Raw genomic sequence first — 18,439 nt, 5'->3', positions numbered from 1 at the left:
GTTCATGTAATCCAGATTGTAGTCCAAACATTATTCTAAGGTAGTGAACCTTCCCTGAAGGTTGGAGCCTTCTGGGTCATTGCATTTTAAAAAGTGAGCTCTAGGAAGGTGCCTGAATGCATGTGTATTTCTCATTGTAATATTTACACATACTATTACAAAGTATCATCTTATTGTGGGTAGGTTCCCATAATGGTTTTTCTCTTAACCGAGTTTTCCACGACAAAATCTTGGTGTTGTGTGTGATGCTATTATTGTCTTTATATTTATTCTTGTTGCAGTTGATTGAAATTTGAAATTGTTCTTAAATTGTATAATTTGGTGAAAATTGATTCACCCCCCCCTCTCAGTTTTATTTCATTTTTGTTGCCAACATTTGGATGGTGCAAACACTTTCAGACATGAAGGTCCAATTTCATAAATCGGTTTCCATCTTGTGTGATAAAACTAGTGCAATCAATATTTATGAAAAATCATGTTCAACACTCAAGAACAAAGCATATTGATAATAGATATCACTTTTTGAGAGATCAAATTATAGAAAATGTAGATATTATGAGTTATGTTTCCATCATAGATCAAGTAGCTGATATTTTCACTAAACGCTTGGAAAAGGAGGTCTTTGAAAGGTGGAAATAGAGTTTGGGTGTCTTACCCTTCTCCTCTGTTCATTGATGCGTCTCCAAAATGGTTTGGTTTCACGAGTAGCTTATGCTTGTTATATTTCTTTACCTAAAACCTCATGTTTCTCCCTATTGTAATTGATGTTGAAGAGGGAGATGAGAACAATAATTTTGTTTTCAGTTTTGTTTCAGCAATTTAGTTTTGTTTTGATCTATTCATGTTGATATGGTTTGATGATATTTTAGTGGTGATGAGAGAGTTTGTTGACTATGTTTAGTTTTGACAATGTTCTATTTTGTTTTGATTGAACAACATAGAATAGGAAGTTGCAACAGTATTAGTGCAAAAAACAGTGATTTTTGAAATCCTAAAGATCCTTATGCAAATACAACACATTTATACAGGGAGAGAAAGAGTGCAATTATTGTAGATGTTGATATTAATGCCAAAGGGGGAGTTTGTTGGCATTGTGTTTGTCATTGATGTCAAATGATGTCACATGGTCGTGTTGAATATTTATGAGTACCAAAGATAACATAATGTATTACTTGAAATATGTTTGTTGAGTGATAATATGTATTATTTACTAGTAGTGTGTCACCATGAGCCACTGCCTCATCATCCCCCTTTGAGATACTGCCTCTCCCTCTCTTCCTTCCCCTCTCTTCCTTTGTTGGTGTGATGGTCACTCTCCATTAGTGTCATCCTCGAACCTAGGAATTGACTCACCAAGTCCAGTCAACCGTGAAAAGGGGTGTGCTCAGAAGTATGCCTCAAATTCTGGAGTCATCTCCACATCCACAACATCTAACCTCAAGTCCCACACCACTAGATTCAGTACTTAAAATCTACCACAACAAACTCATAGGACAGACACAACCCCCATCACAAAATCTCTTATTGTGTTCGTGCAAACTCTATAAAACCTAATGGTTGGGCCTATACTCGACCGAACTGTCTGGACATCATCTTTGGAAGATGCCTCTCAATGATATACACTATCCTCCCAATGAGACACCTAGTTTGATAACAATGGGGGAGCTCTGTCTCATCCTCTTCCCATGGCTCATAATCAAGGTAAGGCTGCTAGATCATAATATCAATAACATCGATCACATGCCTCCAATATTTCATCTTTTCGAATCGAGGCTGGGAGACAATCATGCTATATATATGTACATAGGGAAATCCTGCCATGCGTCCTTTGCAGCAAATTGGCATAGTTTTGACAATATGCTCGTAAGCCCATATCTAAAGAAGTGTCACCCCGACCAATATCTCGCAACCACCCAAGTAAACAAAGTAATGCAAATCACGATACAAGTGAGACAATATGCATGGCCCCCAAGCAAACTGAGTCCCATGTGAGAGAATCTCATCCATAACTTGATCCCAACCAATAGACATACCATGCGTCATGTGGTCTAGATAGATATAACCACTAATCACCCTGCTGACAATAGCTACCCGAGTTGATATGACCAAACCCACCTCATACATCTCATCCCAATTGATATGAGTGCAACACATCTATAGGTCCTGATAGTCGAACACTCAGCGCAGAGCCTCCACATCTCTTCCCTCCCAATCATAGATCACCATCTCCTCATGGATTGAGATGTGTAGAATCTGGTAGATGTCTTCTATTGCCAAAAAAATCTCTCCAGTCAGCAAGTGGAACGTGCAATGTTCATTGTACCATCGCTCAACCAGTGCATATAGAAAACCAAGAATCAGTCGAATCTCGGGCATGAAGGTCACATGCCATAGTCCCAACACTCCTAGTGTTGGATAGTCATGCTCTATCAACTGCAGTCTCAACCTCTGTGTCCTCAAAAATATCTATTATGAATCTAGAGGATCCAAGTTAGGTTGCAACCATAAGTGCAATTACATTAGCATCATAATCTTGTTAGTCTTGCTTGAGCTTTATTAGCTCTATTTTGTGACTTCATCAACTTTATGAGCTTTATCAGTCGCTTTTCAACCTATCTAGCTAGAGAACTCATCGAACTTCATCAATCTGACAACTTATCCAATTGGTTGTTCCTGTTTATCACAATGACAACCTATTTTTCCTTTATTGAGACCCAAAACGTGCTTATGTTTATCACAAATGCGCTAAAAATCCCTATATGCAGTTTTACAGTTTAAAAACACACATCTACCACAAACGCGCTTATGTTTATCACATATGCGCCAAGAAACCACAGACACACTTATCTATGCCATAAACACAATTTTAACCCATGCACGCTACTGTTTATTGCAGACGCACTATCATCAACCCTAAATGCGTTTTTATCATAAACACACTTTTGTAGACCATATACGTAATTATCCTGACCATAGACGCCTTCAGACCCTAGATGCACTAAAATGGAACCTAGACGTGCTAATATGAGACCTATGCACGATTCAACATTTTCCTAACTGTTGTGTTTTTGGTAAAATACATTCTATCGCTATTTATGATGCATTAAATGCATGGAATGAAAAGTATGATAAGGTACATATTGGCTCACCATACACATGTTGTTCGTGTCATCAGATGTGCTCAAATTGGTGGAATCTCTCTGTCGTAACTTCACTACTGTGTTGTTTAGCTCTCCTTCACTCTGCACTATGAACAATGAAAGTGATGGATGCAAATGAGGTGATCCCTCTTCCTAGCTCCTATGTATAGGGGTGCTAACCCTAACTACTCATGGTGACTCCCTGTGGTCATCGTGATCCCCCAAGCTCTCATTTTTGCGTGTCTTCAGTTTTGTCACCTTCTTTTTCATCCTATCTAGCCTTTTTCCAATCTTTTATTTTTATTTTCAAGAGATTGTCTAATTTTATTTTTAAATTTTTTTTTTCACCCAATATCCTGAGGGGGCATGTCATCTTCCTTACCAGGTGCAACTTATCATATCAGTGCTTTATTTATCTTTGAATCAATGCGATAAACTACATTGTCTCAAAGAGGAGCAAAATATAGACATCTAAAATTGTCTTAGTCTAGTTAAATAAATATTTATTTATTTAATTATTTTATCCTAAAGCTTTTATTAATTAAATAGATTTTTATTTATTTAATTAATTCAATATTCTTCTAGCCTTTCCCTATTTAAATAAATATTTTTATTTATTTAAATTATCCTTTCCCTAAATTAAATAAATATTTATTTAATTGGCCCCACCTCTTATATTAATTAAATAAACCTTTATTTATTTGATTAATTCATTAGTTTGTTCCCTCCATGACACTTTTTTTTTAATCAAGCGCTTTTGACTGGAGCTATGAACCAGTGAGATCACAAGGAGGACCTCATGTCCGAATCGAGGGTCAAGGCATCCTCTTTGAAGCACCCTACACAGCTTGAGAGCACAACTGTCAATTTCCTAGCCAACGAACAGAGAGTAATTGACCAACCAACATCAGGGGGACCAAGAGCACACTCCAAATTTATCATTTACTCACTCCTCGACGTGCACCAACAACGAATAACCTCTCCGACCAAGTCAACAGACCGGTGCAGCGAGATGAACGGACGACGGGGGCGGAGAGGGGCCAAGCCCCATGCTTTGAACTCACGACCTCCACTGGGGGAGGCTCACAACACTACTATCGCGCTATGGGGTGAACCCCCTCCATGACACTTTTCATTCATCTCTTAATTTATCTTTAACCACCTCTCCTAAAAATTTACTATTTTCTATACCTACCCTCTAATCTGAGTCGACCATTTATCCCTTCACCTCTTAATCCTAGCCCTCCATTTCTAGGGTACTCTGTATAATATTACCTAAACATGATCGTTGGCTCTTCGTATTACCTTTTTATAGTGTTCTTTTTTTAAGTAAAAAAACACTTCTTATTTTTTTAAATAAGAGAAGGTACCCAACACAGTCTTTAAGACATAATATTTAATAAAAATATTTTATTTCCTTATTTTGAACTTTTATTCCCACTTTTTTATAAAAGAAATATTTAAAACTCTCTTTAATAAAAGAGGACCCTTTCTCTTTATCAATCCCTAATATCTTAATGCTAATGCTAATGACCTAATAAGAAACCAATCACTCAAATGACTACACAACTACAATCCGTTCTTCATTGAGATCTTGTGCACAAAATACAAAATATGAGAGCAAACAACATATCAAAGCAAGATCAATGAGGATGGGAAACAATGGAGATCAAAACCTAATGAGCATGTGAATGGTATAATCTTTCATTTTTGTTGTTTTTCATGTTTTTAGGTTCTTCATTGGTGTATGGTGGATTTCATTATAGAACTAGGGTTTTGTGTGGTTGGATCTTATTTGGTTTTATGATTAGTTTAGTCTTCTAATTTCATCGCACACAAATAGAACAAGACATTTCAAACTGTTATATGAACTTTAACATTTCTTCAAGTTTCATTTTCTTATTTTCTTCCTTCAATCTTTTCAAAATTTATTTCTTTCTTCTCTTTTCTCATGACTATTTTAAGGATTCACTATTTCATCAACATCATCATTATTATACATATCTTTTAATGACGAATCTTATCTCCACATACAAAATCTTCACAAGATAGTCAACATTACTTTATCTCTTTTCCATATACTTTTTAATTATTTTAGGGGGAAAAGGTGAAAGTATCATGTCCCATTTTTAAACTAATAAAGTTATTTAATAATTTTTAAATTGGTGGCAATGTGACTCTGAGCTTAGTAATGTAAACTAAGAACTTAATTAATCATTACTTCCACTTTCATTGGGGAACAATCAATTCAGCTCAAATTCAATCCTTAAGGAGAGTTGGGCACTTTAGTTAATTGTCCCCCCTTTTATTAGGTTTTGATTGGATGTGATTATGATGATAAATGATGCAAAATTAGACAATAATAAACACAAATAGGTAGACAAAAGACTTAAAACATAGAGGTACAAATCTGGAAAAGAGATGTAGAGAAGACCCTATCACTAAACTCTAGAGCTAAAAGTGTTAGACTATAGAGATAGGCACCCTATTCTTGCACGTGTCTTTGTCATTCGAGGCTTTAAATTCTAGATCACAATGCTAGTAGATCACTTCCTCCAAAAATTCAGCCAAAAGACATCAGACTATGAAACCACCTAGATTAGTCCTACAATTTTTTTCTATTCAAAGTTTGAAACTGTGAGCCTCAATCTACTTTGTGCAAATTTGCAACTCTTTGTTGTCGAATCTATCACTCACACACATAAAGGACATAAAAATATTGTGTTATATAGGGGCTTTCCTAATTCAATCCTCGTGTAGGTGTTTCTACCCCCATTACATATAAGGTTGATGAAGAAGAATGTAATAAGTTTAATATATGAAGATGGTCCAATCTCAACTACTCAATCAATGTAAAAATAGTTCTACAACCATTTAATTTATAACATCAACAATAGTTGGTATCCATTAATACTAAGTAATTTTGTTGAGAAAAATCTCAAAAAATAGCCTCAAAAGCAAGGTAAAAAAACTTAAAACCACCACATAAACTTTAAATTCATTCAGTAGTTCAAAATATCTTTATGCAACCTGAGACAAATATGGATCTAATAATAGTATTACAATAACTAGAAATAACACCTTTAGTGTTTAATGGGTTTGCCAAAGAGGTTCAGAAGGTTAATTAGAACAAAAAAATTGGTTTATTTTTTTCACACACACATGTAATACATGAGGTCAATTGGTAGACCCTTTAGGAAATGATGTTGTTTGTGCAACAAAGGTCTCAATGAAGAAGTGATAGCTTCAAATCAAATATGCATCCACTTATAGGGATCCAAACATGACTAAAAGGTGATTTGACTCCATTACTAGCAAACTCATGTTATGCTTGTAATAGAGAGAGATGGACAAATAAAGGTGGGAGGAGTGTGAGAAAGAGGGAGGGGGTAAGGAGATAGACCAAGGAGAAATATATATAAAGAGAGGTAGACAAAGACAAAGAAATAGGGGTAGAGAGAGATGGAGTGATAACAAGATAGAGATAGAGGGAGATATGGAGGAGTAAATATGTAGAGATAGAGGTAAAGAGGCAAATATATATAGATATTGAGGTCTAGGAAGAGGGAGAGGGAGAGAGTGGGAGAGATGAAGATAGAGATAGAGATGAAGATAAAGTGATAGAGGAAGAGGGATACAAATATATAGATAGATAAAGAGAGTTAGAGGGAGAGACAAAGATAGAGAGAGATAAAGAGATAGGCATTGAGAGATAAAAATGAAGAGATATAGAGGAAATGGGAGAGGGTGCGATAGAGAGAGATAGAGGAAGAGAGAGAGGCAGATAAGAGAGAGAGAGAGAGAGAGAGAGAGAGAGAGAGAGAGAGAGAGAGAGAGAGAGAGAGAGAGAGAGAGACATGAGATATGAATAGTGAAGGTTAGAGAGGGAGATATATCGATATATAGAGAAGTCGAAGGGGGAGTGGGGGAGATATATAGAGAGAGAGAAGATGATATGGAGAGAAATGGATAGATCTATAGAGAGATAAGGAGATAGATAGGGAGATAAAGGTAGAGAAATATATGGATTGAAAGAGATAGAGAGTAGTGAGAGGGATATAGAGGGAAATATATATATAGAGCAAGATAGATAGAGTTAATAAGAAAGAGGGGCAAAGATAATGAGATATAGATAGAGAGGGGGGAAGAGATAGAGATAAAGGGGATATGAGTGAAGGAGAGAGAAGGTGAAATGGATAAGTAACAAAGAGAGATTCATAGAGGGAGAGAAAGAGGGAGAAATATAGAGATAGAGATATAGATACAAACATGGAGGGAGAAATATGTAGTGTGTGTGTATGAGTGAGAGAAATGGAGAGAGATATAAATAGATAGAGAGTGAGAGAGAGGGGGAGAGAAAATTAGAGATACGTGAGAGAAGTAGAGAGATATAGAAAGAGGGAGTGAAAGAAAAGAGGGGGAGAGAGAAAGAAATAGGGATAAAAAGAGGGAGATATAGAGATAGAAAGAGAAGAAAGAGAGATGTATATATATATATATATATATAGAGAGAGAGAGAGAGAGAGAGAGAGAGAGAGAGAGAGAGAGAGAGAGAGAGAGAGAGATTTACATAATTTAAAATAGTATAATCATATAATAAATGGTAATATACTACATAATAATATAATATAATATAATATAATATAATATCATATAACTATAATACATTTGTATAATACGATGTAATACATTTATTTATTAAGTAAAAAACCATTTTTATTTTGATTGGTTGAAGAACTCTTTATTACACTTTCTTTATTTGATAAGATTGAACATTGATTTCTAAACCATTGTAAGCAATGAATTTCAAACCATGATAGCTTCGAGTTATAGGTGGAAAATATTATATGTTCATATTTTAGTGTTCCATCAATGACCATGATAGATGTAATAAAGATCCACTAATGAAATCAACAATCAAGATTCCTATTATCAAACATTCTTCAAAGATATCATAAATCTTAATTACACCATCTTGAACAAGATGAATGATTTTAAGGAGTTGATAAGGAAGAGAAAGATAATAATGAAGATGTAAAGAAAATTACAAAACCTTACAAAAATAGAAATTTATGATTTAAAAATTAACATCATGATTGAAATCATTTCAGTTGTGTTCAATTTTTTTTTCAATCATCTTGAACCCTTCTCTATAATTTTCCGTTGTTTGATTTTTGAAAATAGATCCTCCACTTCATTATATGGAACGCTTCAACAGCCATATATGAAACCACATAACCAATGCCTTCGTTTAAACAGATAACAGTATTGTTTAAGAATGAAATAAAAACACGACAGAGGATCCCTCTTCGTATAGATTCCAAAAAAATACTGACTGAAACCGTGGCAAACGACTTACCTCAAAATTCTGCTCAAATTTAAACGATGCCGATGAATTAATAAAATTTAAAATGAGACGAACCGAAACCAATCTCTGGACAACTGCTGCTTCAATCTTTCGCAACTAACGAAAAGTAGAACTGAAAATGTCTGTGTTTTCGAGCAACTAGATTCTCGAGCTCGGGACCAGATTTTTGCAGCCCTTTGAAACGAAAATTTTGGTTGCGAGTTCAAATTTGTTTTCAGGCGCTAGGCAAGGAATGTTTCGACTGCCTGAAAGTTGTTTTGCCCGGCGTGAGTCAACTTTCCGGGTGAAAGCTGCTACGAAATATAGCTTGTAGGCTGAAAATGGATAGGGTTTTTAGAGGGTTTTAAAATTTTAATTCAGAGGCAATATAATCCACGCCTTTTTAGAATGGCATTCTTTCATTTGGCGAAGACAATACAAGAAATGAAGAGAACCCATCATCTCATTTGCCTTTTACGACATTTCTCCGCTTTCACCAGTGAAAGGTCCAGACACCCAGGTATTCCTTTATCTCTATTCTTTCTTATTCATAAATTGATAACTAATGTTGATTTGTAGCTAATGCTTAGATGAAAATATCTATAGGGTTGTGCAATTACTCTAGATATTCAGAACGGTCAAGAACATGATTTGAATCAAGGCCTCGAATGGTGCAAACATTGTTGAGATCTTCTTTTAAATTTGATTTGAAACCTCTTTTTATTTCTGCAGAGAGTGCCACCTATATTTGGTATTGCATAACATAATATGGAGGGAATTAGTATATATCGTCTTACACTAGTGTTACATCATATGTCCCTTGCAAGGAATTTTTCCTAGTTTACCCTGATAGAAGTTACATGCTGTCACCAAAAGGCTACTACCCTACTAAGCTATGTTCTTGCGCTATTTGGGGCTGATAAGTTTGCTCATACTGCTGAAAAGTCTGTGTTCAATAGTGCATAAAAAACACATCAACAGAAAGGAGAAGTCATCAAAGCCAGAAGCAACCTTCAAAGCTTCAAAGAAGATGAAGAATAAAGAGCTGAAATCAATCAATATCACCAACAATGAGTTGGATGCAAAGGAAGCACATTTTGTGAGAAAGCTCAAGAAAGGATTTGACAAATACTAAGGTAAGCTGCCCTTCAAATGCTTTAATTGTGGAAAAGGAGGACATTTTGGTGCTAAGTGTCCATATGTAGAAGATCATATTAGTGATGATGACGATGACGATGACCATAACATTAAGAAAGAAAGCAAACATCATCAATACAAAAAGAGCTATAAATGTGGCAAACATGAAAAGAAGAACTTTCATAAGTACAAAAAAGCCTCTATTCCAAAGAAGATAGTAGCTCGTTTGAGGAAAGTGATTATAGTATCTCTGATAGTGATATAGAAGAAACCCTCTTCATGACCTAATAGAAACAAAGAGTGATGCCTTCGAAAATAAAAGATGGATTGAGAAGAGGAAGAAATTGTCAAAATGGATGTGGAAGTGGATCTTGAAGAACTCATTTGTGCCTTAAGTGAAATCAAGAATCTTAAGAAAAAGAATTTGAAACAAACGTTGTAGTTGTAGAAATATGAAGAGGAGGATCGTGATTCAAGAGCAAAAATGTTGCAAAGCCTTGAAGAACCATAAAAGATTGTCATCAGCCTAAAGATTCAACGTGAAGAAGTAAAAAGGATAGAAGAGTACGCAAAAATTCAGCTAAACACAAAGGAAGAAGATGGAGAGAAGCTGGAGTTTGAAATCGTCTTATTAAGAAATGAACTAGAGAAAACAACTATCCAGTTAAGCAAAAGCATAAAGTTTGAGAAGAGCACCGAAATACTGGATTACATTATCAATTCCCAAAGGTCATCGTTCATTAAGACTGGTCTTGGCTATGATGAAAATCAGAAGAATACTAAAGAAGATCCAAATTCTAAGGCTTTGGAGTCACCAAAGAAGATAAATGAAGAAAAGCCTAAAGGCTATTCAAATGTGCTTAAGAGCTTCATCAATAGTGATAGCAACAAAAAGAAAGAAAGTGATGCCCGGCAGAAAACCAACATCAAAGACAACAAAAACAAATTCAGAAGATCATTCCCTCCAAGATAGTCTTGCATGACTAGGTTCCAAAACTCTCTTTGGTTATGGCTTTTTTTGTAATCAATTTGGTTATAAAGCAACAAATTGTAGGGTAAAGGCAAGAAATAATTTTGGGTTCTTAAAGAGAAACTACAATTCATTTGCTTCTTTAATGGATTACAAGATTATGTGCTATAAGTGCAACGACTATGGTTTTATCACATTCTTTTGTATAAGTGGTTTAATAGAATCCCCTAGACAAAACAAGAAGGTAGATGCCCATGGCAAGCAAAATGAAGAATTTACAAAAGTTTGGAAAAGAAAGTAAGAGAAAGAAAAACGAAAGGAGGAGAAATCTATGCTTGTGCCAACAAATTTTCATGCCCAAAATGAAGGAAATCAATGGTACATTGAAAGTGGATGCTCAAGCCATATGATAGGGGACAACAACAAGTTTATCACTTTGAAGTAAGTAAATGGAGGTATGGTAAAATTTAGAGATAATGCTACAAAAAGGATTACTAGAGAACTTACTCTTAGTCTTGATAACGAGAAGGCAAAAGTGGAAAATGTCTTAATCTGTTGAAGGTAAGGTTTGAAGCATAATCTTCTTAGTGTTAGTCAGATGTGTGATCAAGGACACAACATTACTTTTCATGCCCAAGGTTGTGAGATAAGGAAGGCAAGTACATGAGAAGTAGTTGCTTATGCAAATAGAACAACAAACAAACTATACATCCTTAGTGAGATCAAGGGAGAAAAATGTTATATGGGACAAATAGATGAAAGCTGGTTATGGCATAGAAGAATGGGCCATATCAACTTTGATACTCTAGCGAAAATCAGCACCAAACAAGCCGTAAGAGATATGCCAAAGATTGCTAAACCTTCAAACACTCTTTGCAAACAATGTCAGCATGGGAAACGAACAAGAGCAAGCTTCAAGTCAAAACAGTACTTAACGACAAAGCCATTAGAACTTGTCCATACAAACCTATGTTAGCCTACAAGAACACAAAGTTTGCGAGGTGAAAGTTACTTTATGTTGCTTATTGATGATTACTCTAGAATGACATGGGTTACTTTCCTAAAAGAGAAATCTGAAGCATTTGAGAAATTTAAAGCTCTTAAAGCATTGGTTGAAAATCAAGTGCTTGAGATCAGATTGAGGTGGGTGAATCTACCTCAAATGAGTTTGAAGACTTCTAGGAGTGTCATGGGATAAAAGACATTTCTCAGCCACAAGAGCTCCACAACAGAATGGAGTTGTAGAAATGAAGAATTGAACCGTACAAGAGAGGGCTAGAACTATGTTGAATGAATCTAAGCTATTAGACAAGTTTTGGAGAGAAGCAATTAACATTGTAGTCTACAACAAAGGGCAAATTAGAGTCAATAATAGCAAGACACCTTGTGAATTATGGAAGGGAAGACGGACAATAGTTAAATGCTTCAATGTTTTCGGAAGCAAGTGCTATATAAGAAGAGATGATGAGGGTTTGGGCAAATTTGACTCCATAATTGATCAAGGCATCTTTCTTGGTTATTTCTCAATAAGCAAGGCTTATAGATGTTACGATAAAAGATTGCAAATTTTGTAGAACTGCCAATGTCAAAGTGGATGAAGGCATCCAGAAGAAAAAGTATAAGCAAATGATCACCTAGAAGACTCAAGCTACAAGGAGGAAGAAGTAGAAGGTGAAAAAGAAGAAATAGGACGAAAATATACAAAGACACCATCTAAATTTGTATAGAAGAATCATTCAAAAACTCTAATTCTTGGTGATAAAGATATTGGAGTAGAAACTTGAAGAAGATTAGCAAGTGCATCAAAACATGCATTTTCTCTCTATTAAAAGGACTTTGCAGAAGTTAGAGAAGATAAGCATTAGATTGATGTTATGGAAGAAGAAATCAATCAAATTGAAAAGAATGAGACATGGGAACTTGTTCCAAGACCAAAAGATAAGAATGTGATTGGTACCAAGTGGGTTTTTACGAATAAGTTGAATGAACAAGGTCAAGTGGTAAGAAACAAAGCAAAGTTAGTTTGTAAAGGCTATGGTCAAGTTGAAGGTATTGATTTTGAAGAGACCTTTGCTCTTGTTGCAAGATTAGAAGCTATCAGAATGTTTTTAACATTTGCTTGTAACAAAAACTTTAAAGTCTATCAAATGGATGTTAAGTCAACCTTTCTCAATGGCAATTTAGAGGAAGAAGTATACATTGAACAATTAGAAGGGTTCCTATTATCAGAAAATAAGGAATGTGTGCAAGTTGAAGAAAGTGCTTTATGGGCTAAAGCAATCTCCAAGAGCTTGGTATTCAAGACTTGACAAATATCTAGAGTAACAAAGCTTCAAAAGAGGAATTGCAGATAGTAACCTCTACATCAAGTCTGAAGGTGAGAATCAGTTAATTGTTGTTGTTTATGTAGATGACATCATTTTTGGAGGTAGTAGCAACAAAATGTGCCAATAATTTGCAAAGGAAATGCAAAAAAAGTTTGATATGTCTATTCTTGGTGAGATAATTTTTCTCGGTTTATAAATTTTTCTATCTAACAAAGGCATATTTATCTTGCAAACCAAGTACATCAAGGAAATGTTGAAGAATTTTAGGATGGAAGATTGCAAACCAATTAGCACACCCATGGTCAGATGCTGTAAATTATGCAAAGACGATGAATCTCTTGAAGCAAACTAGACACTATACGGGTCAATGATTGGGAGCCTGCTACATGTGATAGCATCAGAGTTCCCAAACTCGCCGCAAGTCAGGCGAGTTTGCCGAGTTGGCGAGTCGAGCCAAGCTTGGCGAGTTTTGCTGACTCGGGACTCGGACTCGGCGAGTTTTGACAATAACTCGCCTGACTTGCGAGTCAGGCGAGTTATGGCAAAACTCGCCGAGTCCAAGCTCCAAGACTCGGCCACGACGGGTCAATGTTTTGACTTGTTTGACAAGTTAGTCTCTCCGTCAGGATTCATATATGGAATATAACATTTAAGTGACATTTCCTTATGTCTTTTCTCTTTCCTATACTTTAAGTTATATTCCATATATATTGTCAGGATGTTTGAGAGTGGTTTCGGACCTCCATGAGTTATAAAGCAAAATCTAGTTTTTGGAGGATCCTTAAAATTTCCAGACTTAGTCAAATTTCAGGCCATTTCAGGATCAGGATGACATTCCAGACTTTTAAGGCGAGTTCACTCTGACCTTGATGTAAGGGATGGGACCTAGGAAGACACTATGCATTCAACCAAGGTTTGATTTAGCAACTTGAAGCGTGACCAAATAGTACACAAAAACCCTAGGAATGATCTAAATAACCCCTAATCACTCAACTGACCTAACCTCCTTCACTCCACCTTGAGGAGATCCACCTGATTTGATGACCTTTGAGAAACTCAATCCCTTCAATGCAAAGGCTAAGACACTAAAACAACCAACAACAAAACTAAAAGAGCTAACCCTAGAAAGCAAAAAGTGGAGGTCTTCATTTGCAATGGGGCGATGTGTGAGTACCTCACAACAGGGATGTTTCTTAAAATTTTGAAAAAAGAGGGTGAGTTGGGGACATTTCCTACCTATCCCCACATCCCAAAAAATCCCCCCATGGGGCACAAGGTTATTTTTGGCAAGGGACATGTCTCCGAGGAGCATATTTTCAAACCCTTCTGGCCTCACAATTCCCCCTCCATCCAACATATATATAGCCTAAAAACTAAGAGGTCCAAGAAAGACCAAGGTCAACTATAGTCCCAAGGTAAAACCTAAGTTCAAAAAGCACACTATTTAATGTTACCATACACAAGCATTCCTTACAGTTTCCAAGTGAAGATGTTCATGATGTCTCATGTTGGTGCTCCCAAAATTTCAATTTGGCCAAAGAAAATACTAAACAGAAGCCCCAAACAAGTAGATACTCTACCAGCATGCCTTTCATGGCATAACAAGCTAGCACACATTATAATTGGGCTTTATTCAATAATGGGTGCATGAAACAAGTTTTAAATTGTTAAAAATCTCTTAATTTCAAGGGTTTTTTTATTTTGCCGAGTCATAACTGAGTCACGAGTCGAGTCGGCCTTGCCGAGTCCGAGCCGAGTCCGAGTCTGGAAACTTTGGATAGCATTGAGATCAGACATTATGCAAGCAGTAGGCATGGTAGCATGTTTTCAAGCAGCACCAAAAGAAACTCATGTGCAAGCAGTTAAAAGAATATTTAAATATCTAAAGGGAAGTTTGGATTTTGGTTTGTGGTATTCTAGAGGTGAAGATTTCACCCTAGCAATGTACACAAATGTGGATTAGACAGGCCATGTTGAGGATAGAAAAAGTACAAGTGGAGGAGCATTCTTTCTTGAAATTAGTCTAGTGTCTTGGTTAAGCAAGAAACAACCTTCAATTTGTTTATCCACAACTGAGGCTGAATACATAATAGCAACATTATGTTGCACATAGGTTCTTTGGATGAAGCAACTACTAAAGGACATGAAGGTTGAATATGATCATCCGATTTCAATACTTTGTGATAATACAAGTACAATCAATACTTTAAAGAATCAGATCAGCATGTGATAATACAAGTGCAATCAATACAAGTAGCAGATCAACATGTCAAGTTGGAGTTTGTTGGCACAAAAGAAAATATTATATATGTTTTTACAAGGCTCCTTGCTAAAGAGACTTTTGAGTATCTTAGGTAGAAACTGAGAGTGGTACTCCTCTCATCTAATCACTAAATTATTAACAAGTAGCATGAATTTAGGGGGAGCTAATCATTGTATTATATTTCAGCTCTGTGGAGATGACAACTCAAAGATGGATTAGATGATGCATATTCTTTATGAGAGTAATAAACATCCCTTTGCCATTGATATAGATTAGGGGAGAAATATGTTCATGTTGCCATCACAGCTTATTTCTTTGCAAGGTTGCCATCAATGACAAAGGGGGAGATTGTACTAAATATTGTTGTCATTGATGTCAAAGGAGAGAAGTGCAAACTGCTGTTGTCAAAGATAGAATTTGCATGCCCTAATGTGTAGAGATGGGGGTTTAGAAGTGCGAAGGGCAAAGGCCACTAATCACCCTTTCAATGCAATCATTAAACTCAAAAAGTTGGGCAACACTCATTTGTATCAGTGCTGGAATTAATATTTTTAATGGGCCATCCTGTGAGGTATTTTGTTTTAGTTATGATTTAATATGCTAAGGTGGCTGACCCCTATTTGGAAAAATGTAATTGTGCTTCTTTGGACTGGGCTGATCCTCTTGGTGTAGGCGCCTATCTTTTAGAATATAAAATAAAATAAATATTTGCAAACATGGCCAACCCCTTTGAAGGATTGCCTGTCGTGGATGAAGAGGCATACGGAGAGTATAAAAGCAGATGTGTGGGGGGTAAATGAAAGCAAGTGATTAATGAAATATCATTCCTATTCAAGCAGATTTTTGGAAGAAGAAAATATATGTGAAGAAGTTGCAAGCTGATTTTTATGAAAGAGATTCAAATGATCATCATCCATTGAAGTAGCAATATTTAAGAAGGCAAAATTTTGTTCATTCGGAGGTTGGTGCCTCTCAATAGAAGAGATTGGTGTCTCTTGCTAAGTTGGTGCTTAGTAGCGGGGATTGGTGTTTCCAATGGTCGCCTACAAAGATTTGTAAGAGATTTATATTTTTGTGGATTGATTTGGATAGTAGATCCAAGCAATCCTTCTTTGTAGTTTTCTCTTGAAAGGGTTTCCATGTAAATCTTTGTTTCCTAGTTGTTAGATCTTGTGTGAATGCTTTTTGTGGTTTTTGAATTTTAATAAGTAAAAGATTGTCTAATACTGATTCATTTCTCCCTCTTAGTACAAGTGTGTGCTCATCACTTCCTTTGCTAAGAGTAAAGGTTCATTTCTCTTCTTTCTTGGACTTGCATAGAGCCTATCCCAATTTAATGACCTCTATCTTGCTCAAGGTTTGATAATGCTTAGAGCAACTAAAGGGTGGAAATATTCCTTAGTAGATCTTTCAAAGTGTTGAGGCCAACATCAATGATGCAGATGGAGGTTTCTCTTTTCTTAAAAGTGGTGAAACCATCCAATAGTGGGCTAGAATCCATTGCCTTGACCTTCTTCTATCATATTCCTTTGGGCAAAAGGTGTTGGCGCTACCATGAAGCAATTATTTGGGAGGTTCCCTTAAGAACCTTAATCTTCAGTAGTTGAACAATTGTTAGAATGAGCCAAATCTTCTTTTACCTTCAGCCTTATGTTTAGAAATGATGAGGATTTGATCTTGCTGCGATTTGTTTGTTGAACACAATGTACCACTGAGAGGGGGGTGAATCAGTGGTTCCTAAAAATCTTTTCTCTTTAAACCAAGCTTTGAGTACCGGTTAACAACCTAAACACCAAGCAATCAAACCGGTAAGATATGAGAGGATATCAAAAGAGGCAAACACACAAATGCATAACCCACTAAACCAAATGTACGAGGAAAACCGTATATGGGAAAAACCTCGGTGAGAAATGCTGCTGGAGTCTACTGCTCCAATCCAGCCTCACAATGAAACATGTTACAATGATTTAGGGCACCAACCCAAGGAGCACCAACCCCTGCACCAACTCGGTGTAATACAATGAAATACAATTTTAATGCAATGATAACACCTAGTTGCAAATGAGTTCTACAACACTTGATCAATTGATGTTTGCCAGTTATCACCTTCCTCTGTTTCACCAGTCCTTCTTCTGCCGGTTATCAAATTGCTCTCTCTGATCTCTTATTGGTTACTCTCTGCCTCTCTTCTCTTTCTTAGAACCTCACCCTATGCAGTATCACACTTGGATGCCTTCTTAACCATACAATCTCTATTGGTACGCTTGACTGTTAAGATTATAACAGTTTACCGGTTACTTTGTCTCTGCCGGTTAGAACCTCTCACCGGTTCAGCCTGCTAACTCCACACTCTAACTCTCTGTGAAAGAACTCTCAGGCAGATAGTCTCTCTTCTTGCTCAAGCTCTCTTCGTACTCTCAACTCGCATCCAACATCACACTCTGAAGTCTCGAGTTCACATCTTTATATTTGAGGGTTCCCACCAAAAGCAACATTCAAACGGTGGTGTGCTAGGGTTTTCCTCTACCAACTCAATCCATATCAGATCTGATCGGATCTTCTTTTCTGGAAAGATGATCTACATCATATCAAACAACACTGCTATATCCTTGCTTTCCAATGCACGTTTTCTATTTTTAGATGTCTGCAACATGCTTTTCGGCGTTGCTCTGTCAATCACCTTTAAAGACTCGGTTGTTTCCTTGAGCCAATGAGTACAAGGATTTGATCGTCCTGCAAGGTCAGTTCAATCACCTTGCCACTCTGTCTCCCTCGAGCCGCAACATCCTGCCATCGTCCCATGATTTGCGGGTTCTTCATTAATGTCGACCCGCTTGTCAACTATCACGTCGATGCGCACTTCACTGACCTCTGCGTGCTCGCCGCCTGGTGTCCACTTGGCATGCTTGTCGATATCCACTTATGCTTAGATTGCAAAGTCGGTTTGACATCCTTCACCAACCAAGACATACTACCGGTTCAACTCACCTTACCGGTATAACCTAGCTTCACCGGTGGATCTTCATACCTACTGACCTCTTCTCTGCCGGTGGATCAACTTGGCCTTCCATCAAACATGCTGGTCCATCCACTGAATCCATTTACTGATTGCATTATACTTTTCTTTGTCTACCGATGATCACATCCCTCTGTTCTTCTTTGCTTCTTTGCTTGCTTGCCTGTGGTCTTGCTTTACCGGTAGATGCTGCACTTCATGTGTACTGGTAACATACCTTTTCTGTCTACTTACACACT

General features: G+C 36.6%; 1 protein-coding gene across 5 annotated transcripts in view; it reads left to right on the top strand.

Annotated features, from left to right (window-relative positions):
* The first annotated feature begins 8,371 nt into the window (after window positions 1-8,371).
* Window positions 8,372-18,439, top strand: part of LOC131045794 (uncharacterized) — a 266,420-nt gene continuing 256,352 nt past the window's right edge. The window contains exon 1 of one of the 5 annotated variants that reach the window (XM_059221422.1): window positions 8,372-9,007. In XM_059221422.1, coding sequence (XP_059077405.1) covers window positions 8,896-9,007 — 112 coding nt within the window. In that variant the 5' untranslated portion in view covers window positions 8,372-8,895. The remainder of the gene's footprint in view (window positions 9,008-18,439) is intronic. The other 4 variants (XM_057979440.2, XM_057979441.2, XM_057979443.2 and 1 more) reach the window with 4 other exon arrangements.

The sequence above is a fragment of the Cryptomeria japonica genome, chromosome 5 (genome assembly GCF_030272615.1).
Source record: "Cryptomeria japonica chromosome 5, Sugi_1.0, whole genome shotgun sequence".
In the NCBI taxonomy this organism is placed as follows: domain Eukaryota; kingdom Viridiplantae; phylum Streptophyta; class Pinopsida; order Cupressales; family Cupressaceae; genus Cryptomeria; species Cryptomeria japonica.
Note: the sequence above shows the minus strand (reverse complement) of the source record. Positions and strands in the feature narration are given on the sequence as shown.